The sequence below is a fragment of the Epinephelus lanceolatus genome, chromosome 14 (genome assembly GCF_041903045.1).
Source record: "Epinephelus lanceolatus isolate andai-2023 chromosome 14, ASM4190304v1, whole genome shotgun sequence".
In the NCBI taxonomy this organism is placed as follows: Eukaryota; Metazoa; Chordata; class Actinopteri; order Perciformes; family Serranidae; genus Epinephelus; species Epinephelus lanceolatus.
Window position 1 is genome coordinate 19,763,099 of NC_135747.1, and position 25,829 is coordinate 19,788,927.

General features: G+C 41.0%; 2 protein-coding genes across 2 annotated transcripts in view; both read right to left on the minus strand.

Annotated features, from left to right (window-relative positions):
• Nucleotides 1-19,162, minus strand: part of bard1 (BRCA1 associated RING domain 1) — a 33,534-nt gene extending 14,372 nt beyond the window's left edge. Inside the window, exons 1-6 of the mRNA XM_033616226.2 lie at nucleotides 18,957-19,162; nucleotides 16,567-16,623; nucleotides 15,664-15,812; nucleotides 13,974-15,016; nucleotides 13,403-13,483; nucleotides 11,404-11,576 (exon numbers count right to left, since the gene is read on the minus strand). Coding sequence (XP_033472117.2) covers nucleotides 11,404-11,576; nucleotides 13,403-13,483; nucleotides 13,974-15,016; nucleotides 15,664-15,812; nucleotides 16,567-16,623; nucleotides 18,957-19,048 — 1,595 coding nt within the window. The 5' untranslated portion in view covers nucleotides 19,049-19,162. The remainder of the gene's footprint in view (nucleotides 1-11,403; nucleotides 11,577-13,402; nucleotides 13,484-13,973; nucleotides 15,017-15,663; nucleotides 15,813-16,566; nucleotides 16,624-18,956) is intronic.
• Nucleotides 19,163-20,362: 1,200 nt separating this feature from the next.
• Nucleotides 20,363-25,829, minus strand: part of abca12 (ATP-binding cassette, sub-family A (ABC1), member 12) — an 89,737-nt gene continuing 84,270 nt past the window's right edge. Inside the window, exons 73-78 of the mRNA XM_033617409.2 lie at nucleotides 24,085-24,219; nucleotides 23,357-23,460; nucleotides 22,401-22,493; nucleotides 22,067-22,172; nucleotides 21,618-21,755; nucleotides 20,363-21,161 (exon numbers count right to left, since the gene is read on the minus strand). Coding sequence (XP_033473300.2) covers nucleotides 21,054-21,161; nucleotides 21,618-21,755; nucleotides 22,067-22,172; nucleotides 22,401-22,493; nucleotides 23,357-23,460; nucleotides 24,085-24,219 — 684 coding nt within the window. The 3' untranslated portion in view covers nucleotides 20,363-21,053. The remainder of the gene's footprint in view (nucleotides 21,162-21,617; nucleotides 21,756-22,066; nucleotides 22,173-22,400; nucleotides 22,494-23,356; nucleotides 23,461-24,084; nucleotides 24,220-25,829) is intronic.

Sequence of the window (25,829 nt, forward strand, 5' to 3'; positions counted from 1 at the left end):
ACAAGGCAGCTATCCCGGAGGGGGATGTGTCTGCAACACATCCTCTCCGGCTGCAAGGCTGCGCTGACACAGGGCCGGTTCAGGTGGCGCCATGACAGAGTTCTGCGCAAGCTGGCCGAAATCCTCGAGGCCCGCAGGCTTGAAGCTAACAACGCCAGCCCGCTAACATCACGCCAGAGGATCCAGTTCGTCCAGCAAGGAGGCAAGAGCCACAGCAGCAGCACAAAGCAGCGGTCCCTCCTTTCCCCTGGAGGCGAGTGGAACATGAGAGCCGACCTGGACCGGCAACTCAAGTTCCCCCAGGTCATCACATCCACCACCCTTCGGCCAGACATTGTCCTCTGGTCTGTCCCCATGAGGACAGTCATCATGGCAGAACTAACAGTTCCATGGGAAGAGGGGATGGACGCCGCCTTCAAGAGAAAGAAGGAGAGATACTCCGACCTGGCAGCTGCATGCCGTCAAGCAGGCTGGAAGGCAACAGTGTTCCCAGCAGAGGTCGGGTGCAGAGGCTTCACAGGTACCTCCACCCAGCGGCTAATGGCGTCACTGGGAGTCATGGGACCCAAACAGAGGAAAGCCCTGAAAGACCTGGCAGAGGAAGCAGAGCAAAGCAGCTTCTGGCTCTGGCTCCGGAGGAAAGACAGAGCGTGGGGGAAACAAGGAGCTTAGGACCTCCAAGTTGGCTTGGTATGCGGTCAGGCCTACGCTTGACTCAGGGACTTGGACCCCCCTGCCATGCATAGTCCCCCGGGGCCCAGCCCATAAGCCAGCTGCAGGGAGTGGCAGGGAGACGTCCCTGACACTGCCCCACCACCCCGAGATGTTCCGGGATGAAAGGGGTGAAACATCAATGAGGGGTGGCTCCCGGCTGACGACCCTGCAGCGGGCCCACCGGCACCGTCGGAGGTGCGACAGGCACTTATGCCCAGCAGGCCACACCTACCTGTACTCCTATCTATCTGGCTACGGTTACATGATGGCTTCTCATTCGGAATGTGTATGTGTGTGTGTGTGTGTGTGTGTGTGTGTGTGTGTGTGTGTGTGTGTCTGTGCGCGAGTAGCTTGTTATTTTCTGTCTATCCTTGTATGCTGTTTTTATCTGTTTTGCTATTGTACTGTATTTTTTACTGTGACAGACGCGAATTAGCTTGAAGCTATAATCTGGTACAGTGCATCAAATGGTGACATTTATGTTTGAGCTGTACATTGTCCCTTTTAAATAAATAAAATAAAAAAAAAAAATAAAAAAAATAAATCTGAATGAAATCATTCGGAATTAAAGTCTTCCCAGGTAGTTTACATGGGAAATATTCATTCCGAATGAGGGTTTACATGGGAGATCAGTTCAATCGCCTTTATTCAGGTCTGTACAAGGTTTGGGCCAGGGAACGTTTCTGATTGGATAGGGGGCAGGGCGGATGTTACGTGTTTACGTTTACCGGAAGAAAACACTGTAGTCCTCGCTCCGGATAACAAGATGCTTGACGACGCCGTTCTTAGTGCCTTTTTCGGGCTTGTTTTGCTTATATTCTTGAAGCAGCAGTGCGACAACAACCTTGTTCTGCTAATGCTTCATCTGTTGAGGAGGAGAAGGGAGGTAGAAGGTCGAAGAAGGGAGACAGAAGACCGTGCTGTGGCGAATGGAAACCAGTGAGTGCAACGAGTCCGACTGCTCTATCTCAGCCCGTTGCTATGCGCGCTATATACGTCATCACGCCAGAAGGGCAAGGAAACGAGCATGCGCAGAAAGACCGGAATGAACTTAAAGAGGAATGAGTGTATACATGCGCACAAAATTCTTTCATTCGGAATGACAAACGGAATAAACCACCCCCTTTAATCGGATTTAATTTTCAATCGGAATGACCGTTTACATGACCACTTTTAATCGGAATGGCCTTTCATTCCGATTAAAAGTGGAATTAAACTGTGCATGTAAACGTACTGACTGTCAAATATACAGACATCTGTCTTTCAATCAAACTCATTTAATGTAGTGCACAGCAAGCACCACCAGAGGTCAGTCTCTACTGGTGCAAAAGGCAGCTGAACTGACAAACATGGTGACTGGGAGTGGCGGGGTTAACATTACAGTAGGGATGCACCGAATATTCGGTAACCGAATATATTCGGCCAAATACTGCCAAAACACACACATTCGGTATGCGGTGGAATAAGTGAAAAGCAAGGCCGAATAATAGCGACATGTTTTGATAACGCAATCAAACAGCGTGCGGTGATGGACGGAGTAAAATGTCGGCAGTGTGGCGATATTTTACTCTGTCCATCACCGCACTCACGACTAAAAATACTTTTGTGCCAGCAAAATAAATCATTCAGCACGCTGTGTGAGTGCAGATTTCAACCAGCAGCAGCAATACGGCAGCCATAGTGCTCCGCGGCGCAAGATAAGGCTTACCGGCGACGGAGAAGTCCAACTCCAATAATGTCCTCTTCTTGGAGTCATGACTGCCCAAAAGTACCTGGACAGCCGAGCCGTGGCGGCACACAGATATGTAACGTGTCAGAGGAGAAATGAGCCGCTCACATTACTCTTTGTGGCAGGTAACGGTCCACAAACCTCAACACACTTTAGGGACTGTTCTTTACTTATGAAGGGACTTGTCAGGGGAGGAGGGTGGCCGGTTGATTTTTATTTTATTTATTTATTTTATTTTGATCCCCCCTATGTTCATCACTTATTGATGCTGTTTTTGAAGTATGAATAAGTCAATAAGTAATTTATTCCATTGAAATATCATTGATGTATTATAGAAAAGTGATTTATCTTTTTAAAAATGACAAAAGGCACATCTGCCTCACTTTCGCTGTGGTATCCTGATACTATTCAGAACCGTGATACTTTCACTGGTATCGTACCATGGGTCCCAATTTTGGTACCGTGACAACACTAATCTGGAGGGGGTTCATCTGCAAAAACTAATGAAAAACTAAACAACGGTATTCGGCCAAATGTTTAATTTTATTTGGCTTTGGCTTCCGCCACAAATTTTCATTTCGGTGCATCCCTACATTACAGGACTGTAAACAGCCAGCTAGCAACAGTAAAGATACTGCAGGAAGAAACAGCATATTTGCACATCTAACTCGGCAAATTAAGGGTTTATTTCGACCAAACTGGAGTTGGTGATTGTTGGAATGTGGACTACATAACTAGCAAGACTAGTTAGACAGTTTTGTTTCTGACGAATTTGAATGACGTGTTTTTCGATGAGTTAACAAGGCAGTTAAGATAACATTAGTCTTAGATTGGTGAAAGAGCTAAACTAGAATTCAGAGAATGTATTGCTGTATTTCTCCATTTAATTGGGGAAATAGGTGTAACAATATAATGTTACTTGACATTTGTGAATTTGTTACTATATACTATACTGTTAATTCATTATTCATTGGACTGGACCAGCATGATTTCGTAAAGGTATGAAAAAACAGATAGAGCCTTAACCTCGCACGCTTGTTTAAAAAAAGGAAGCTCAGGAAGGAAGAGAACAACGGTTTGCAAGGTCTGATGTTTAAAAATCAGTGACATGACTACCACAACATCCAACTTTATCCGTCCCTAAAAAACCCACAAAGAAAGTGGATGTGTCTTTTTATCTAACTTATTAGCTGGTAAAATGTTAGCTACAGATCTAACATCTGACCAGATCACAGACTTGACTTGTGATTTGCTTGACTTGAGCAATGACTTGACTTGTATTGCTTGAGTTCTGGCAGGGACTTGACTTGACTTGCTTAAATCTCACCACAATAACTTGGAAATTACTTGAAGGTCAAGACTTGAGACCTTCTTGTTACTTGCACATGTCTGATGTACTACCACCTCTGTTATATTGGACCACATTAAAATAAATCATAATGCATAAGAAAAGGAGATTTTAAAGGTGGTGCTGACTCAGACAGGCCTTATATCTTGGTCAGGTCATTCCAGAGTCTCGGGGCCCTCAGCAAACGCTCTGTCTTACATATTTTAAAATAACTTTGGATGGGGAAACAGACAAAAGGTCTCTGCCAAAGGATCTGAAACAATAATCCTGTTCATACTTGGCAGAAAATCATGAGGAAAATCATGCCTTTAACCGCATCATAATCTGCCAAAGCACACTGTTCTGCCCAGTGAGCACTTCAGCAATTTTCCCTTTTCAAGTTGTATCCTCTTGTTTCTGTCTCTTAGCAACTAACAAGAGACTTAAATATTTTAATCCTAAATCTAACTAATTAACCATACTAATGTTAGGAACCAAACTGTTACTGTTCCGTCTGACTGCCAATGTGACAAAGCTTCCACAGACACTAACGCAGTATTGATGGCACTATGTGATAAGTCCAAAGCAAAGTCTTCTCCAACAAGATAATCGTTCCGACATATCATTTCATCACTTCAGCAATTGGTGCAATTTGGGTAAGGTTTTTTTTTTCTTAAATCACTGGCCAAGCAGGACACACGCACACACAAAAATCAATATTTGCCAGTCCAGAGCTCTGAGAAAAACAATTTGGCGATGTCACACCCTGCTTGTTCTGTGAAACTGTGCACCCATGTGTGTCATTCACTTGTTGGAGCATAATTGTTCGATATGAGGGTGAGCTGAAATCTGTGTTCTACTCCATTGCTGGGTCATGTTCATATACAACACACTGGATTCAGTGCCTGCTAAAGACAATCTCATGATAGCATATCATCACTAAAAAGTGCTGACTTTTTAACACATAAGCTTTCTTAAAAACATGTGTTGAGAAGACTTCATTAACTTTACAGATTTATTACAGCTATTTAACTGAGACACACAGTAACACCTCAGTATAAAGAGGCATTTTGCGCACAGATTCAAAGAGATAAAACTGTAACCATCCCCTGGTTACAATAGGTATATACAAGAAACATCTGTAAAGTATGTATGTTTAAGTTTGAGAGAGCTGCATGAAACAAGACGGAGGTCACCTTGAGGAAAGTAGAAGAGGAGAAACGAATGAGGAAAAGCACACACAGGAAGAGAGGAGACGGAGAGAAGAACCGAGCCCAGCAGGTCGTCTCTAAAAGATTAGGCGTCAGCAAAGATAACACCTGGGGGACAATTAATAGGTCCACTGGTCCATAAAATATTTCATTTGGATTCATACACCCTCCCCCACCCCCCTCAACCCAATACACACACAAATACAAACAAACATAAAATGTCCCTGACACTTATACATATGCACACACACAAGCTGGTTTATGCAGCTGCGCGTGAGAAGAATATCTGAGGAAGAAAAATAATAAAGCGTGGAAAATTGTGCTGGAGGTAAAGTCACAAACACTCTTCCACAAGCCTCTGCATTAAGTACACAAGTGGGAGGAAGGCGGTGGTGGTTCTAGAGGATACCCACTGTAACCGTGACTCTTATTCTAACTGGGAAGAGGAGATTCAAATATTCATTTCGAGCTGAACACAAATACAGAGTTCAGTTCAACATAACATCAATACTGACAATAATAATAGCCTTTTATTCTGCGCCATTACATGTCCTTTAGAACTGCTACTGTACCTCTTCTGTAGGCTTGGAAGGCATTTCTATAACATCATCTACATGGATTTAATAATGGAAACATCTACATTTCCGTCTCAATTTACTTTTCATCACAGAGTACCATATGCTACAATTTCATGAGGTCAGTTCAAAATTCAAGCCAAGCTCATGCACACCAATAGCTGACAGAGCTTTTGAACTGTCAGCTCAGCAGTGTGTCTTGAAAAGGAGCCATAAGTCTAATGATGGAAACATGTGGCGAGCAACTGATGAGGCAGAGGGCGAGGCCTGAATGCATTTTTAATCAAAAGCTTCATTAGCTACATTTCCTTCTTAAACAATCCACTCTCAATTTTGTCCTGATGGTCGGATCAGCTGGGTGTTACAGCTTATAGTATATGATGCAGTATGTGACTCACCCGACGCCTCCATTTAACTCTGTAGAAGTATTGTGTGTTGTATTGGAATTGTTATGCAGATACCAAACTGTACAATCACAAATAATCATCAATACAGCAGCTCACAGCTTTGCATGATGCTCCTATGAACAGCTTATTCAGACCAATCACAAAGTTTCAAGTACTGTCATTTGAGGGAAAATGACATCCATCCAGTAGAAGGGGAAATCATTGTCTCACCTTATTGAGAAAATGCCATGCAAATCAAATTAAACAAAATATCTAATGTAAAGTCTGGATCGGGGTAGGGAACCTGTGGCTCCAGAGCTGCATGTGGCTCTTTAGACCCCCTGTAAAAAAAATGTTTTTACATTTCGTCAACTATAATGACAGTCATAGCGATGTCTAAGTCCTGGCACCTTTGCTCAAAATTTTGCTGAACATCAAGAGTGTTCGCTTGTCTTGAGTCTCCTTTGCAAAGCTAGCTGTGGATTCCAAATCCAGAAAGGAAAAGTTTTGGAGGAAAATACTGAATTTAATAGTGCATGGACAGATATGCCTACTTTCGCTGCAAGGTACCAAATATTAATAAAAACCTTACAACAGAGTAGCCACCTAATGGTAAAACATTAATGATAAGACCTATTAGTGATATTGATAAGATAATTTAGACATAATAAGGCTGTGTTACCGTTAGCTCAAATATGTTTTGCAGCTCCAGACAGATTTAGTTAGTTTGTTAAGACCAAAAATGGCTCTTCTGGTAGTAAAGTTTGCTGACTGGTCTATGCATATTATGTAATTACAAATACTGTAGGGCTTAAACATTAATCAAATTTAAATATATATATATATATATATATATATATATATATATATATATATATATATATATGGCAACTAGAGATGTACCGATACCACTTTTTCCTTCCCGATACCGATTCCGATCCCTGAACCTTAGGTATCTGCCGATACCGGGTACCGATCTGATACTAGTGCATAAAATAAAAATGGATGGGATATGAATCGTTGTATGTCTCAACTCCTAAAATGCTATGTAAAATATTAAGAAATAAATACATAATAGAATGAATTCCATAAAACGTTTTGTTTGCCTGTAGCGTGCGTATGCGTAATGACATGAGGCATTACGTGGTACCGGATTGGTCATAGGCTGTACTGATACCGCATTTTAGGCAGTATCGGAGGCATTTCTGATACTGGTATCGGTATTGGTACAACTCTAATGGCAACATAATACAGTAAAATGCCACACACTCTATTCGGTCAGACGGGTGGAAACGCGTTGCCCTGTGGGCCTTATGTGCACACACTACCCTACGCTCCATGTGACATATGCCAGTAAGAGTAGATGAAAAAACAACTTGTAAAATCCCACACGCAAGCTTTGATGTTTGCAGTACTACTGTGCGAAAATGGCCAAGGCAGGGTTTAAAGTTGAACTACACCCATTTTCAAAATTCATACATGTTATTCCTATGGTCTATGACAGTCCAAAAATATCAGTAAATATTAGCAACTCTCCCAAATACAAAAATAAGAACGCTACAACTCAAATTTGTGATGTCATCAAGTGTAAAGTCTGAAGCTGCTCCATAAATGAATTGGCAGCCAATGTTATAGATGACACTGAGAGCACCCAGGGAAATGCTCTGAGTATATGGGCACATTTTCTGTTTCAGAGGTGAGAACACTACAACAGAATTAAACTAATTTGGGTATAAAAAAGAAAAAAAACATTCTGTAGGTCCACAAAATCAGGTCCCCATGTATTGTCTATGGAGCAGCTCCAGATTTTATACCCTATGACATCATAAAGTCAAGACTTACTTCTCTGGTTTCTGGCTTTGAGAGTGAGTAGCTCATGTTCACAAATACTGACTGAACTTTCCTAGGCCGTGGAAATAACATACTGGAATTCTTAATTCAGGTGGTGTTTCCCTTTAAATGCAATCCACCTGTGTACAAATTACATGTTGTAAGAGTAGTGTAATATGTGTGCAGCACAGAGAGTTGTTGGCAGTTGTAGCGGAGAGGAAATTTGCGGTAAAGTTGTCCAGTGGTATCTAATGTACCTCGTAGGTTACAGTTTGTTTATGAATAAATGCCAAAGCTCATTAAAACTCAATAATAAAGGTTCTGTGTCCTGCTTCCCAACTGCTCGGTAAACTGAAGGGAAGGGAATTAGCTCAGGAGCGAGCAACAACGGTTAACAACATATTTAAATCAAGACCTCGAGTTACCTAAATCAGCGGTTCCTATGCCGTCCAGCCCTCGGGTCCAGATTTCTCCTTGGTCATTAGTTCAAGGTTACACAGTTTAAAATATTCAGCATCATACTTGCTTTTAGCCATGTCATTGAGCTAGTTTGTTGTCTCTGCCAAGTAGCTGTCTGGTGGTCACTCACTCTATAGCAGGAAGCGGCACTTCAAAATAAAAGCTCTATACCAGAAATTCACTGTGTGTTTTTTACGACCTTGACATTGGTAAGTCACTTGCAGTCCGTTCAGAATGGACCTGTGACTGACTTTTGAACCGCAACCCACCAGTTGGGAACCACTATTCTACACTTACTAACTTAAGTGGTGGAGCCATTAGTTTATGTGATTAGTTACGACACTGTTACTGACAGGAAACCAGTGAGATCCATATTTATTTTTCAATAAAGGAAGAAGATAGAGGAAGATAAGGAACTTTTTTTTCTTTTACTTTTTTTATGATCACATATAAAATAGTAATCACATGATTGGTATTAGAAAAACAAAAAACAAAGATTCAATTAGATTATGTTCCCAAATGGTTCTAGCATGTGGTCATATAAATGCATTCACTAATTGGTAAATGTAGTTACTATCATTGCTAACATTTGGAGACTGCTGGTGCTTGTTTATTATTCTGTGTATAGTATAATTAGATCTAGTGAGTCAGATTGGCGTGCCAGTACGAGGCACACAGGTGTTAATTAATGTCTGTATAGATTTAGTGCTTCAGGCTTCAGATGGTCATTAGGACTGAGCCAATTCAAATATGTCTTGTTTTTTCCCATCTCATCGACACAAGATCATTTTCATGCCGTACCACATTTACATGCACTTAAATAGAGACAATCTAAAAACCTGTAGTATGATAAGGACAATAGTTAGCAGTAAAGTACACAAAATTTGCGGTGAATGTATAAAATATGGAATAACAGCACTGTCATTTAAGTCTGTGAGCATATGCTAGCAGCTAACACCTTGCAGGCCTCCTCTCGGCTGTCCAAATATGCTGCATTGGGAGATATTTATGCTTACAGGACTGAGACTTATAGTCAAGAGCCCCGCTGTGCATGCTGTGCAGCTTCTCAGAAAATGCTTAAACCTGTTGTTTTTGAGATAACAGGGAACCATCCACTGTATATAAAACACATTACTATTCACTTAAGAATTAGCCTGTTTTAAGACTTGCTTCAGTATTGCTAATAACCTGCACAGCAAGTCAAATGCTTGCTCATGATAGAAAGTGGACTCACAGCCTCTGATTTAGAGGACAGGGTCCTAACAATAAATAAATGCAGTCCAATCATTCCAACCTAATGTGCATACACAAACATGCACTGAGGAACAATGGAAATCTGCAAAACCTGTATTTCTAAACCCCCGAGCTGTGTGCCAATCATTCCATTAGGGATTGCATTGGCAGATGTCTTGGTTTGCCTCTTGTGGAAGTATGTGAATGTGTGTTTGTGTGCGTGTGCATGTATTTGTGTGAGGCTGGGGGCCTTGGATTGCATTCATCTTGCAGTGTCCTGACAGACAGTCCCAATTGCTGCCTCTTGTTTGCCTTGCAGACAAGTAACAAGGTAAAAGAGGAGAAAAATGTAAGACCTGGCAATAGGGACCCATCAAAGCAACGAGACGAGCACAATGAAACAAATAAGGGAGAAGACGGAGGATGATTGGCATAAATGATCACAGAGAGTGCTAAGTGACCAACGTACCGACCCTGATCAACTACTCTATTGATCACACTTATTACCCAGCATCCTCTCCCTCATTATGGATATTGGGCTACGCATCTACCCCTCCTCCAAAGGCCACAAACGCTGATACAGCATCATCTGATTGACCAGCGACTAATCAGCATCAGTCGATTTTCTTACATCCATCCACCTACGTACTGCACAAGCGCACGCCTGTCCTTGATAATAAAGGGCTGAACGCCTGGAACACTGACCAGGAAGCAGGCACTTGACGATTTATTGAAGAAGCGGAAAATAAGCGCCGGTCCAAAATAACAGAAGAGCCTTTATGATGTAATGCAATGAAATACAATAATTGTGCAATAAATATTAACTTACCTCAAGTGTCCAGTTTTTGTTGGGATTTCTAGTTGAGCTGCCTGACTCAGGTGGAAGGTGCTTGTAATATTTTGTCCACCTCATTTATTTACACATATATCACAAATTAATGTAATCCTGTACGACACTACAAACTCAAAAACACAGTCCGAACTGCAGCTTAAACCTTTACAAAGTGTCTCAAGGGTAATATTTAATGGTACTACTAATACTGTTGCATGTTGATTATGTTTTTTTGTGTGTGGCTGTTACTTATGGTACATACAAATACTCTTACATACTTTTAGGAGAAACATGCAGCACTCAAAAACATGATGTCTCTGAGCAGCACAGTTTTTCATTTGTGTGGAGGCTGCTACACTTTACACAGTGGTGATCAACACTTCATTATGGTGTAGTAATGTTGTGAATAAAGTTTTCACGTGGCTCATACCAGAACGCCAAGTACGAGGTTAAAGATTCGGTTTTGAACATATCCATCAAAAAATCTTGTTTTCAGGTCAGACTTCCTGGTCAGCACTTGACGATTTTCTCAAAAGACCAGTGCCAAGCAAAGCACAAAATCTATGTGATTCTTTTGACATGTAGTAAACCTTTATAAAAGCCACTCTCTGTCTGTAGTGCTGTATACGGTATACAAGTGTTGGTACAAGTAAAAGGCTTATAGTGTTATAACAGTATCCAACCTGTAACACCAATAAAATCCATGTTTAAAAAAAAACAAAAACAAAAACAAAACACTTACAGAATTTTTCACTCACCAAATGACCATTTATATATTAATCATTCATGCCCCAAAATGGCAGACATCGTTGATAAATTGAAGCAAATGAGACCACATTAATCAACACGCTCTCACACAACTCATGCCCTCCCATCAGCCCTTCCTGAATGGGACTAAAACTGAAAGTGTAAATAAGTTTCTCTTTAAGCCCAGGTCAGACAGGGCTCAAGGCAAGGCAATGCAACATGTTTGGAAAGTATTGAGCATACCACTGGAGGCATGCAAGAAAAACAAACTTTTCTCTATGAAATACAGGTAACATGGCATGAATAACTGAAATATAAATGATCACTTTGTGGGTGAGGTGTTCCTATAATGCGACTTACAGTACATTCTGCGAGGCTCCGAGCTGCAGCAGCAGTTTCACGATGGCTGGGTGACTGTTCCTCACGGCATCGTGGAGCGGTGAGTCATTTTCATAGCCGGGCGTATTCAACAGGGCTCCCCTCGAGACCAACACCTCCACAACCGCCAGGTGACCCAGGTTGCATGCTTCGTGCTGGAACAAAGAGAAGCTCATAAGTCATCCCGCTCTGCTTTGATCTGGTTTCTCCCTGTCATCCTCAAAATACAGCCTTATATTGCATATGTGTTCTAGTTTCTATTACGTTTTCCATCACTGTAATATCTATCTTTTTTCCAATTGATATTATGTTAGGTGAGATCAGCACTTAAAAGAATTAAAATCAATTTGGATATTTGTATGGTAATGCTTTACATGAAATGTATAGTCCCTTGATGTATTTGAATATATAACAATCTTACATTAAAGCTTAATAACACTTCAACAGTTTTTTTTAATTCAACTCATACCAAGACAGATCTTCTGAGAAGAACACTTCAGTATTATCCTGACCTACTTTTCTGAAATTGAAATGAATGAGGGATGTAGCTTCATAAAAGTGAGTGCTTTTAAAGGTTATGTTTGATACTTGAACCTGAAGTTAATTTGACAAAGTAAAAGGGTGAGAGCTTTTTATTCTGGAATGAGATTAAGAGCTATCGTGACAGCTGCACTGTATTTAAATACAGTTGTGATTCTATGAAAAAAGGGGTAGCTGAGAATTTTATTATCCGTTTTAAATCTCAAAAGGGCAGCACGGTGGTGTAGTGGTTGGGATAGGCTCCAGCCCCACCGCAACCCTCAAGAGGATAAGCGGTTATGGAAATGGATAGATGGAAATACCAAAAGCTCTTTGAATAAATAAATACAATTTTTAAAAATCTAAAAAAAAAAATACACATCGAGGAGACCTAGATGATTGTAACACATCATGTTCCCAGCCTTCACAGATACACACAAGTCTGTCAAATATGACAAAGTGGTGTTTTAAGCTTATTGGTAACAATTAGGATCAGCTGCAAACTGTCAAAGCTCAGTGGAGCATCTCTTGACAGCAGGTAGCCATGTAAAGTGCTGCAATAACATAGCAGTAAGCACTCACCTGCTTTTTCTCAATGAGGAAAATGGCTTAGGGACCACTTATGGGTTTTACAGTTTGTCATGCGCAGGCAACTTTAGGTTAAATTAAGAGAGCACATGCCTACATATTTCTGGGAGGAAGCCTAGAATGCTTAAAAATGGCAGTGCTAACAGTAATTGACACATTCTGGGAAGCTTGGATCTTGGCATGACATATTTGTACTTTACCAGCGCAGCTAAAGCCAACATTAAGTCTTTGTGACTATGTTCCTCAACAGAACAGATTTTTTTATTGCTTGGTTGCAGTTCAAGATCAGCTTGCAATGCAAAGAGAAACAGCACAAATAACCTCACATGCAGATGTGTTACCTTTCGGTGCCATGTTAAGAGATTTAAGCATATTCTGATGAGCAGTGGGATAACATAATGACTCACTAATATTTTGACAAGAATAACCTTGACATGAAATTTTCAATTTTCACCTGGCAGAAACAGGTGTTAGGATACAGGAGGGAAAAATAGAGCTATTAAGCCAGGAAAACTAAGCCTGCATGCATATTCATAACAGCAACATGACGCACAGTGACTGAGCATGTTGATTTACTGGAGAAGACAATACAATAATTAGTAAATGACAAGATGCAAATGTTTGTATGAATAGAAAAGCCACAGTGAACAAGCACTTGCGTGGAGTCTGACAAACCACAAAGTCACTGTGTGTAAAAAATGACAATATGCTACTGACGAGAAACACTACAAATCTCTTCCATCAAAAAATTAGAGCCAACCAGTATAGCAAAATTATGCTCACTTAACAACTGCTGCTTTGATGATGAAACATTTAGTCAATGAGGCTTTGCACACAGCAAATAAAGACTTATCACTTGGTGCATTAGTCTTACCAGAGGTGTCCACCCAGCATTATCTTTCAGGTTAGGGTCAGCCCCCTGGTCCAGCAGTTCCTTGACAGCCTCTACATCCCCCTGCAGGACCCAGAGAGAACAACAAACCTGAGGTCAGAGTTGCAGACCTGTAAACGCAACCCTTCAAACACAACAGCCGATCCCAGTGTACCAAAGCGCCACTGTTTATCAATCACACTCCACAGTGGGCCATTGATTACCTTGTCAGGGATCCAGAGGGGGATTACGACTATGTTTACAAGGATTACTGCAAGACAGTTTATTCTCAACGGACCCAGAACATGGCTGTCTGATTATCTGAAGACTAATATGTTCAACTGAGGGGTGGGGAATATATTCAAACCAGCAGATCTTATCTTAGATGCATTTTGAAATAAACTAAGACAATGGAGTAGATTAAAAGGCCACATTTGCACCCTGCAACATATGCTTTCTGTATTATTTAGCTTTTAGTGCTGTCACTCTACTGCAGACATGTTTTAAAATTTACATTTGTAGAATGCAACAGAAAATTGAGTGAATAAGGTGAATAATTCAGAACCCACTGGACCTTTATAGCAGCTAGATGCAGCAGGGTCTCTCCCTTGTGGTTCCTCTTCATAACCGCAGGGCTCCCTGTTGTGGGCCGTCCAAAAGATGCACCAGGAGAGCAGGGAGATTTTCTACCAGCACTGGCTCGGACAGAGGGGCTGTCTCCTTGCTCTCCTCTCGAGTGTTTGATGCTCTTATCACACCTGGGGCTAGCCAAAGATGGAGGGTTGAGGACAGCTGGAGACATCTGTGATTTCCTCCGCCTGCCTGGGGAAGCCCTTGGCCTTTTTGGTGTGGTCTCCAACGTGGCGACCTTCTCCTCCTCTCTGGATCTTTTTGATGAGTGCTTTGGGGGAGATACGTTATCCTGCTTTTTAGGATTGTCTGTTTCAGGCAGTTTGTCATGCTGGCCAACACTGTCCGACACTTTCTGACCGGGCTGGGTTTGGTCATTCAGTAGAGTGACGCTGCCTACTGAGAGACTCTCCCTCGTGGTGCTTCTACTCGGGCTGAGTTCATTAATACTCCCCTGTGGCACTGCAGGCTGAGGCTCGTCAGACGTGACAGCAGGGCTTAGGAAGGAAACTCTTTTACTGGACCTCCTTGCCCCATCCGCACAGGGCTGCTCCTTTTCCTTTAGGGCATCTACCTCCTCGGTGATCCCCCACTGCTGGTTTATAGCCTCTAGCCTGTTCTTCTTCATCTGCTGCTTGGTCTGTTTTCGTGTGGTCCTATTGGCCCCTTGCACCGTCACCTTCCTGCTGGCAGCGTTTTTCCTAGTTGACCTCTTCTTCCTGTTTTCACTCTTGCATTTCTGAGAACAAGAAGAGCTCGAGTCTTGGGAGGATGAGGTGAAATTAAAAACTGACAGGTCCTGGTGTTGAGAGGTGACGGTGTCTGGCTGTGCTGCAGCTGCTTCTATAGAGGATGTGCTCTCCGGTGCGGCGACCTCAGAAGGCTTCTCCACCATGCAGCGTACCTTGCGGCTACGGGGGCTAAACCAGATCTTGAAGTTCTTCTTGTGTTTAAGGACAGGGCTCTTATGTTGTGTTTGGACCTCGGCTGAAGAGGGGTGACAAAAAAACAAACAAACAAAAAAAAAAACAGGTTTGACAAAACAAAATGTTCCCCTCCTGCATGTACTATAATTTTTTGCTGTCAAAAAGGCTCTTTGTGTGTGTAATTACCTTGCATCTGTTAAGATGTTGTTAAAATGAAAAAAGAACAACACCACACCTTAAGATTATGCAGTCCCAACTAATAATACTGACATTTGACAGAAGTAGAAAAGTGCCAAATCAACCTCTTAAGCCCTTGAGCTATTTCTGTGTGAATTTAGAGAGCACAACAACCTGCAGATTTGCTCACTTTTTAACTACAGGGCTTAGAAAGTTGCCCTCTAGTTCTTTGTCAAAGCTGAGATCTACTCGCAAAACTAAACACTACCATGGTTAATTGCATTGCATAATTACTGTCATTACCGGGATGCTGGATGGGCGATAAAGATAATAAAGCACAGGAACAAGCCACTAATACTGTCATTCAGAGATTAGATTGGCGGAGGAGAATGTTAAATGTTTCAGTCAACAATTGATAGAAGGGGGCGTGGGCAGAGGAACGTGGGGAGAAAAGCAACAAATAAGGCATAGATTTAAATACATAACTTGTTAATTATGCTTTCAAGCTGCTACACAATGGCTACCATATACCTGGTTGTTTCATAGGATTAAGCAGGGACTCCAAACCACAGAAGAGCTGTACGATGCTGCTGAGCTGCCTGTTGATTTGGATGTCCTTCACCCACGCAGGACTCCGACACACCGCGCAGCCATCTCCTGCCCGGGGGCCGGCGCAAGACCTGTGCAATAAACATATCTTGGATTAGGAGTTCACTCCACAGTTCAGTAAGAAGAAACACAATGAGCTTATCGATTTACCTTTTAAGGCCATTCAGTCATGAAGAGATGGAATAAATTGAGGCTATAGTTTATGCCTAAAGGGACATTAATTGCCTTCAAGACTTTTAACACTGTAAACCATGCATTGCCAAGACACCGTGCCACTGCCATGGATTTGCAGTATTTCATCTATGCGAGAAATAAGACCCATTCCAAATTTAATGTTAACTACTAAATTTCCTGATGATTATTTAAGTGTGTCGTAAGATTACTTTATTTTCCAGATCTCTCATGTATGAAATGTCTGTTACAAAAGTGCTGTTAAAGTTAGTTTGGCCTAAAAAGTCACATTATCAATTATCATTTCATTTTTTTTTTTTTTATGTAGGGAATAAAATCCTACTGAATCATGCCACTCTTTAATACTGAGAGAGGGAAGCAAAAAATCTTCTTGTTGATATTTTTGATTTGCAGTAGCAGAAAATGCATAATGCTGGTGTTAAATACAAACAGCTGTATTATGGCTACATTCTCTTTCAGTGTGCCAGTGAACCAGCATGCACAACCCCGGCAGCAGCACACCGAAATGGAACGGAGCCACTGATAACATTATTAGTCACACCTGTGTTTGACAAATAAAAATGTCCACCATGAGACAGGTCTATTGTTCGTGAGCATGTCAGAATATAATACATTTGGCTGAGGTTACATTACCTGCACAGCATATGCTCGCACACTCCCAGACACACAGGTTCCGTCATTAAATCCGAGCTGGAAGAAAGACAAAACATTTACAAGTGGCCTGTATAGTCAGAGAGGGCAAGACCACCTCCACCACACTGAGCACTGGAGTTGACCCCCAGGTTTAGCACAGTCAACTGTTGTTTACCCTGCAGACCCTGGAGTGATAATGAGAACAAAAGGTAGCCAAGGATAAGCAACTTTGAGGACATGTCAAAGAACTAGTTGAACTAGTAACTGGCATGTATCCTATATCCAGATTTCCTTATCTAATCAAGTGTCTAAGGACAGATGGTGTTAAGGAAAAGCCATCACAATTTTTCTTATCTTTGGTGGTATAAACAAGCATAAATAAGAGTTTATAGCTACACTAGTGTCTCTGTGAGCTGTACTTTGGCACAGCAGTACTCAGATGCTGATGTTTGGCAGGTATCATGTCTTTAATGTCCACCATCTTAGTTTAGTGAGTCAGCATGCTAACATTTGCTAATTAGCACAAAACACAGCCAATGCCAAATGACATGTTCTTAGTTTGAACAGTAGTAGTATGTAGCAATAAACCCAAAGTATTGGACAAATAGAAATTGTGACCTGATGATGGCGCTAAGTGAAAGGTCAGGGGATCAAAGTTATTAGAATTCAGCCTCTGGTGACTACAAATGTCTCATAAATGATCCATTCAGTAGACGTTGCTGTGACACTGCATACTGTGTGTTATGTATTGTACTGGCTGTTCTATTGTACTCATCACTACTGTCTGTATCTCAAATTGCCCCTCGGGGACATAAAAGTGTACCTCACCTCATATTTCAATAACAACCAAAACCTTCAGTAACCACTTCCCATTTTGCATTATTATGGCCTCACTGTGGAAACAAAAAGCTTTGCAAATTCTCCATTTCCTGCAGACAGTGAGGAGAATAAACCTCAGTCACCACCCATCCTACTATAGAGCACTGCAGTCTGATTTGGTAATTGCATCAGATAGTGGAGACAGCAGGGGGTGTTACAGGAATCTCAGACCCTACATATTCACATATTCAGTTCAGTTACTAAAGCCTGTGCATCTGAATAGCCACCAGCACCTCCTATACGTCTCAAAGACTCTTCATCCTCTTGCCATCAGGCTGGAGTTTCACAGAAGACATTTTGACATGAATATAGGAAAAGCACAAATGTGTTCACTAACATTAACAATGGCTACATTCCACTTAGGTGAGGCCCTGGTATTGTGCATGCTGGCTCACTGGAATAGTTTACAGGGACACCTAATGGAACTGAGGCATCTTTAATGTTATCAGTTTCACCTGTGCTTTTCCTACTACGACAGGTCACAATGTCTGCTGTGAAAAAGGTCCATTAAAGCAACTTATAGTCACACACACCATCATTTGCACTACTTTCTTATAGGGCAGTATCCTTTAGTTCTCCTTAATACACTGTACCCTTTATGCAGCTATTCATGCTTTACTCTACCTAGGAAATGTTTACATTCACACTAAGATTTAAAGTGCAGTTTCTGTTTATCTGTTGCACAACATGCCAGCTTGTCCATCCTCGGGCTACCCCAGCTGCTATGCAAAGTGTGTGCTGTCATGTGTTGTGACTTTTTGTTGCACCCAAACCATATTGTTCTATTTATCTATGATGTATTGTCGTGTTAAACATATTGTGTATTTTATACTGCCATGCACTTAATTGTGTCTATACCTCTGTGTTATTGATGCTCAGTGGTTTTAGAAATGTCATCCCACTACGGCACACGTATGTATGGATAAGGTTATCGATAAATATCTGATCACTAGGCTTGATTTATGGAGCACAAGCACAACCCAGTAAACAAGAAGTTATAGTGGGTCAAGTTAACGATAGCAACCAAGAGGGAGCTGTAGATTAGCCTTCACATTATCCTGCATCACTGATTTCAAAAGGTCCCTAAGTTTTATTCATACATTTACGTAACGTGACTCATAACCTTACAAAGAACAGTGACGTTAACTCTAAATGATAACTGCTAAGCCATTCTTTCAATTGAGCTATCTTAACATGATGTAGCAAGCTAACACTAACTCCAAAATAAGTTATTAGCCTGTTATAATCGGCCGTGTTTAGCCGGTAAAATCCTGTAATGCTAATTAGCGTTATTGCATTCAGGTGTTGTTGACAACGTTCGTGAGCTAACGTTAACTAGCTTTACATACACGCAGCGTCGTCCTCTAACATTAAATAAACCCAGTTTAGTTTGACAAACAAACAAACGCGTAACGTTACGTTAAGTTAGGTAATGTCACTGTTTACACAACAAGGGACCTATCGTTACCTGTTATCAAACATAGCTTACTTCTACAGTAACGTTAACTTACCATTTGGAGCAAAGTAGCAGTTGTCGAAAGTTCGCAACCGCCTCCTTCGTCTTCTCCCAATCCTTTTTCTGTTCAGTGACACCGTTATCCATGATTAAAATGAATGTTATGTGTTTCCTGACTCTTCTGTTATGACTTGTAGCTTCTACAGCAAAACAAGTCGACGTTGCTTCCTGGATACTTGCATCTCCCGCCAAATTTTTGCGGAAGTAGCCCGTGATAGTTGCTATGACCACGGTAGTGACGTAGTTCAGCCCGCCCACAAGCAACATGATAGGAACTTTAATTTGGTCTATAAACAAATATAAAATGCGTAAATATACGATAATGAACATGTCGGAAAGTTACTTTAATTCTGAAAAGAAATACGCAATTCAATATAATATCATATAATTTCAATATAATAAATACAATTTCTTGATTTAGCGTCTCTTCTATTCTTAAAGGGGAACACCACCTAAATGAAGAATTGCAATATGTTATTTAAATGGCCGAGGGAAATTGAATCAATATTTTTGAACATGAGCTACTGTCTTACAAAGCCAAAAACCGAAGAAATAAGTTTTTAAACTAATGTCACAGGGTGTAAAGTCTGGAGCTGCTCTATAGACAATGAATGGGAGCCTGATTTTGTGGTCCCCCAGAATGTTTGTTTTCTTTTTTATACCCAAATGAGCTTTATTCTATTGTATGGTTCTCAGTTGTGAAACAGAAAATGTAGCCATATACTCAGAACATCCCCCTGGGTGCTCTCAGTGTCATCTAGAACAATTCTCTTAATTCATTTTCAGACTTTATACGCTATGACCACACAAATTTGAGTTTTTGCCTTCTGGGTTTTCGAATTGAGGAGAGTTGTTAATTTTTACAAATATTTTTGGACTGTCTTGAACCATAGGAATAATATGTATGACTTCAACTTAGTTACGGCCCTTCAGCATGTTCAGATTTGGGTTGAATTATTTAGTTTGACGCTGACGTTAGCTGCAATTTATGTTTATTTAATTGCTCAACAATAGTTTAATGCATTACCCAAGCTGTGTTGTGTCATACTGCGCATGCACATAAAAATAAGCTTAAAGCAAAAACTGTGCTTATGTGCAGGAGCGATACTCTTCAAAAAGAACATGTTCCTGTATTTATTATTTTCTTTTTTAGCTGTGGCGTAAGGCTACATCCCTTCCACTCTGTCCACCTTACAAGTTTGTTTGATTAGCTTCCTCATCAGGACACTTTTAAGAAAATAACACCAGGAATACTTGGCCCCTATACGGAAACAACCAAAACGACACAAGTAATAAGCTGGAGCGTTAGTGCTTTAGGTCCACCACAGCAGCAAAATCAAAGATGTTGAATGTGCTCGTGTGCTCAAACATAAGCGTGTGAAATAAGCACATAAACAGCAGTTGCATTTGAAAAATAGCTTTATTGGAATAATAAAAATAGATTTGATACATTCAAGACAATTTGGAACTGGTCCACAAGCAGGAAAAAGACAATTAAATATTCAGTACATTCATTCTAAAAGTTAGGTATGCCCTTAGAGGAAGTATTAATGAGAAGGGAAAAAGTGCATTGCGAGGATGTTCCTCTGAGTGTGAATATTTCCGTTTGTTAGATTAAAAGAATAACATCTTTAAACATGTCATATATCTAGTATGAGTGCTTTAAGACCATGTTTTGCAAACATAAAGGTCAAATAGAAAAAGATTCTAAATAGAAAATTAAGTGTTTTTCATTTGCTACGGTATACAATCTAACGGTTAACAGTGCCCCAACCACAGAGAGAAATTAATAGCCTATACGAGTAATTTTATCCTTCATAAATAATAAGATTCAGAGTATTAATGGGAAACTTCAGTTTATCAACTTTTTATCTGTGCATGTATAAAAATGTGCATGTGCCCTTTTAATATAAGTTATCCTTCATGTGATCAGTCAAAACACTTTGAAGAAATAATCAGTAATTTTAAATATGAATGGTTTAAATTCATCTTTTGCACATATAAATTGAGGGTAGCTTTGCTATAAACACAGGTTGTGTTTCATTTCACAGTGGAAATAGATAACATGGCAAAGAAAAGATGGCAGTCAGCTCTACGTCTCGACTGCCTTAATGGAGTCCGGGACGTCGCACTCCTCGTCTTCGCTGTTGAGAGCTATGGATTCCATGGCGATCTTTCCCATGGCAAAGTTGATGAAGACCTGTGAAGGTTCAGAGATAATTTAAGTGACATGCCAATATAAAAGGTAGTTATTTTTCTCTGAATTATGTAATTTTATTTAATCTGCTGGTCAGTTTCCCTCCCCGACCCCCCTCTCTTTTTCCTGCCTATGGTATCTTCCAATCCCAGAGCCCCAGAAGGGCAGAGTAGTTGAAGAATATCAGCACTGGCTGCATATGAAACTCATGGATTCTCTCCCTAACTCATATTCCATTTATTTTCCCCCAGGCATATCCTCTGTCAGTTTCCCTCTGCCTCTTTTAAACTTTTTCAACTCAGTCTTCCACTCCCACTCAGCTTTCTTCTGTCCCTGCTTCCCCTCCCACCCTCTCTCTTCTTGTCTCATCTCCTGTCCCTTTTTTCTGTCCCTCGCTGCCATCCACCCACCCCTACAAAGCCTCACACTAGTTCCCCCCTCTCTGTCTCTGTTTCTCACCTCATCCAGTGTGGTCTGGCTCACAGAGAAGTGTTTGATCTGCAGAGCATTCTTGTTGGACTCCAGCTGGTTGAAGATGTCAGCCACCCCTCCTGGTGCAATTGGTACGTGGTACTCCACCATAGTCGAGTGCTGGTCCTGTGTGTTGAGAATAAATGCACAAGTAGAGGGTTAAATCTTCTTAAATATGTTCTATGTGTAACCTAAATACTGTGAAATATAGTACAAGCTGTTTTTACCTATTTGAGCAAACTAAACACCCCACAGATCAACAAAATAAAATCTCTGCTTGCTCAATATGACATTTAATAATACTGGTATAACGGGGAATTTTTCAAAAAAAGAATCATACATACGACGTCAATTTATTGCAAAGCAATGTATACTTAGTCTGTACTCTATTCTTTCCCAAGTACTCTTAACTACTTTGTATAGCTGGAAAAGCTCACCTTGAGATAAGTGCTGGGGAATCGGCGCTGCATGAAGCCAGTGATTGCCTCTGCATCACAGGAGGCCTTGGCCAAGTACATCTTCACAGTGAACCCGCTGCCAAACCTGCACAAAGGAGATTTCACGAACAAAGCGCTGTGTTATTACATGTCTGAGGGGTAGGGGTGAGGTGGTGTGTGTGTGTGTTTTGTTGAGGGGGGGTGTACATTGTTACAAGTAAAGTTGAACATTCAGTTGCACAAAGGACCACAGCGAGGGAAGAATGAGAGGCTGTGGGCGCAGGGTGGGGAGAGCAGTAATGGCTGAGTTGGAGGATGAGCAGAGGTCACTAACCTGTTCTTAATGTGCTGCAGGGAGCCCAGGCAACGGAACTGACCTTTCACCATGATGGCAAGACGGCCGCACAGTGCCTCACACTCCTCCATGCTGAGAGACGGAGACAAAGAGAGGAAGATAAAAGGTCACACTAGGACCCTTTGAGCATACAGTAATTAGCCATGCCTGTCGTCATGAAGAAATTAAAGGAAAACAACACTTAGTATTTATTATAGTTGTTATCTAGAAGGTCATTTGGGGAGCGCAGTCCTTCACAAGGCCAATAGTCCAGTCTTTTATGATGAAAATCTGCAAGCACAACCACTATGTCCACTATGTCTGGATATATTTACAAAGCTATCAGAATGATGTCACAATATGGTTGTGCCTAGCTGAAGCCTCATCATCTCAGCTGTGTTTATTATGTACTTCAAAACTGTGATCATCATTGCTTGTTCTCGTGACGCGTAAAGTCTGAACATTTTCCCTTATATCACCGATGGAGATTAATGCAACAATTCACATTTGGATGTAAGTAGAGTGTAAGTAGTTGCATGAAATGTGTGCCTTTACATTTACTGTCCCCTAACTACACCGAGCACGCTAAGCGTAAGTTGGTTACCGCTGTTGATGTGGCGTATGCTCTGACTAGACAGGGAATCACTCTGTGCAGCTTTGATTTTAATTATGGATCGGTCCTTAAATCTGGTCTGCATAATTTTCTGTTTATATTCAAGTTGTCTCGGCAACATATCTTATGGGTCAATCAATATAAGGCTATTTAATACATTGTTAATGAACTTATTTATTTATTTGGCATATTTCCCACCAGACACCTGGCCATTGATATTTTCATCAACTATACATAATACTGGCAAAAAGCTGGCATATGCTGGCTCACGTAAATCCTGCTTCATAATACTAGAATCTGATCAGTGATGATGGCCCAGCAGGTGTATGTCTTTGGTACTAACCTGTGAGAGGTGAGGACCACGGCACATTTTCCTTTCACTTCTTCTGAGATGATTTTCCACAGGTGACGCTTGGTGTGAGGGTCCATGCCAGAGCTTGGCTCATCCTGCAGACGAAGGAGGAATAAGAAAAGAGAGGAATGAAGCAGGATGTGTGAAAGCAGGAGAGAAGGGTTGAAATTAAAACAGAAAGATCCAGAGAAAACAGAGTTAACTGAGGAGAGCAGTGTTTTGCAAACAGTGTGCAGTTCATACAGTAGGAGAGGGGAAAAACAAGGACAGGGTGAACAAGAAAGAGTACACACAAATGCACAATTGCAAAACAGGAGTGGGGATGGAAGATAAGGGAAGAAATGAAGATGAAGACAGCAAAGAAAGACAGGAGGCAGAGGGAAAATTCAGGAGAGGATGGGGAAATTAAGAAGACACAGAGCAAATATAGAGTTGAGGATACAAGGAAGAGGAGAAAGGAAGAGAAGGGAGGATTTGATAGAGACATAAGGTAGAAGCGAGGCTGAAAGCTAACAGGAAAGGCCACCCCTGGGTGAGTCTGTGGAAACAGACTAATTAACTATATGAGATCTGTCAAGTCCAGGGGATCAATATCTATTTTACTTCAAAGACTCTTTCAGGAGGAACAGTAGTAAATAGTTAGTTTAATATTTGCTGTCTGTTGGCCAGTTAGGCAAGTAAATGGGCAGTGACAGCAGTGTGAACAGGTGTTTCCTCACCAGGAGCAGGATCTGCGGATGCCCGATGAGAGCCAGCGCAGTCGAGAGCTTCCTGCGGGTGCCACAACTGTATCCATCAGTGATGATGCTTCTGTGGTAGCCCAGCTCCAGCCTCTTCAGTAGGTAGTTCACCACCTTTAAAGGAAACATGCAGGCGATTATATAATGCATAAACAAAATGACAAACACCATATAAAAAATGTGTACAGTTTGAAATGGCAGAAAACAGTAGTTTAAGGTTATAACATTTGCTTCCTTTGTTTTCATCCAAATAGGTTTCTATCTGAAGGAAGTCAATAGAAACCCCCAACCAGTGTCTGCTGCTAACTGCTAATCCGTGTCGGAGTTATGTGATGGTATTGCAGTCATATACTGGGAGTCAGTGGGTTTAATGACTGCTCTGCATGGCTCTATGACCATAAAGGAATATGAGACAATTTCACAGACCAGTATGCTGCTCCCTAGTTTCATACACAGAGGGATAAACTCACCCCCCGAACTGTGGCTCCAGCAGATCTACACAACACCAGACCTTTACAGAAAGTTGATTTCCCATCCCTTTAATCCATCAACTAGCAGACCTCTCTCTGAAAAAAAAAGTCCAATATCCCACTACACACAACTGAGGACCTGATCACAGAGGGAAAAGGTGGACTTACAGAAAGCTTTTTCGGAGGGCAAAGGGTGGCCCTACAACTACTGCCTGCTTGATATTCATGTTCATTTCTGCTGCTGCCTCCTCCTACTCTGTCCAGCTGCACTGCAAATAACTGAGTTATCTATCTGTCTCACTCTCATGCATATTTAATTTTGTTTGTACAACAATGATGACTTTACTTGGTGACTTTATTCTATCTAAGCTCCATGCTGTCCTGGGGCTGCAGCTTTAGAGAACAGGAACTGACGCAGCATAATCTATTTGGTGCATATCAATTTATGCTGTGTGTAAAAACCACTGTGAAAGCAGGAATGGAGAAAAAAAACCTTAATGGCTCATAACCATTTCAGTCGCTTAAATATCTCTATGGTTACCTATTAATCACATGAAATAGTGTGCTGTAAATACCAGTTCATTTTCAAATAGCTTGAGGTGATTTCCCATCGGTAAGCTTTAGCCTTTTTCCTATTACTTGGCAAGTTTGGGAACCAGATCAATGAAGCAAGCAAATGTAGTGGATAGACTCTGTTCACTTAAGATTATCTGCTTTTTCTCTGTAAGAGGATTTATCTTTAGAGTTGATTTTTCTGTATGATTCTGAGATCACTGATCCAGGTTATTAGAACACAGTGTCGGACATTACACAGGGTTTCTCCTGGCTCAAAATGAGGCAGAGGTGGTACCATTCTGATCATGTGCACACACATGCATATTTTACATATTTTAGAAGCTCTAACCATCATATGATTGAACAAAAAAAAACACAATTTATTAATAAATTGGCCAGATTGTTACATGTATGGTCAGCTGGGTCTATAATGTGAATAGAAAATATTCATTTGCAATTTTCTATGGTGCGCGTAATATCTCTTTGTGTATTTAAGTACCATATCACACGACCTGGTTAAGCTGTGTGTAAGACTGAAAACATGATTGCAAGTACTGCTATACTGAATATCTTGTAAACTATATACTACTATAAATCTACTCCTGTTTTCAAAGCACTTGAAAAAAATAACTGAAGGACAAAGACAATTTTATGTCCTTATTTAAATTATTTTGTTTTAATCAGTAGGCTATATGTGGC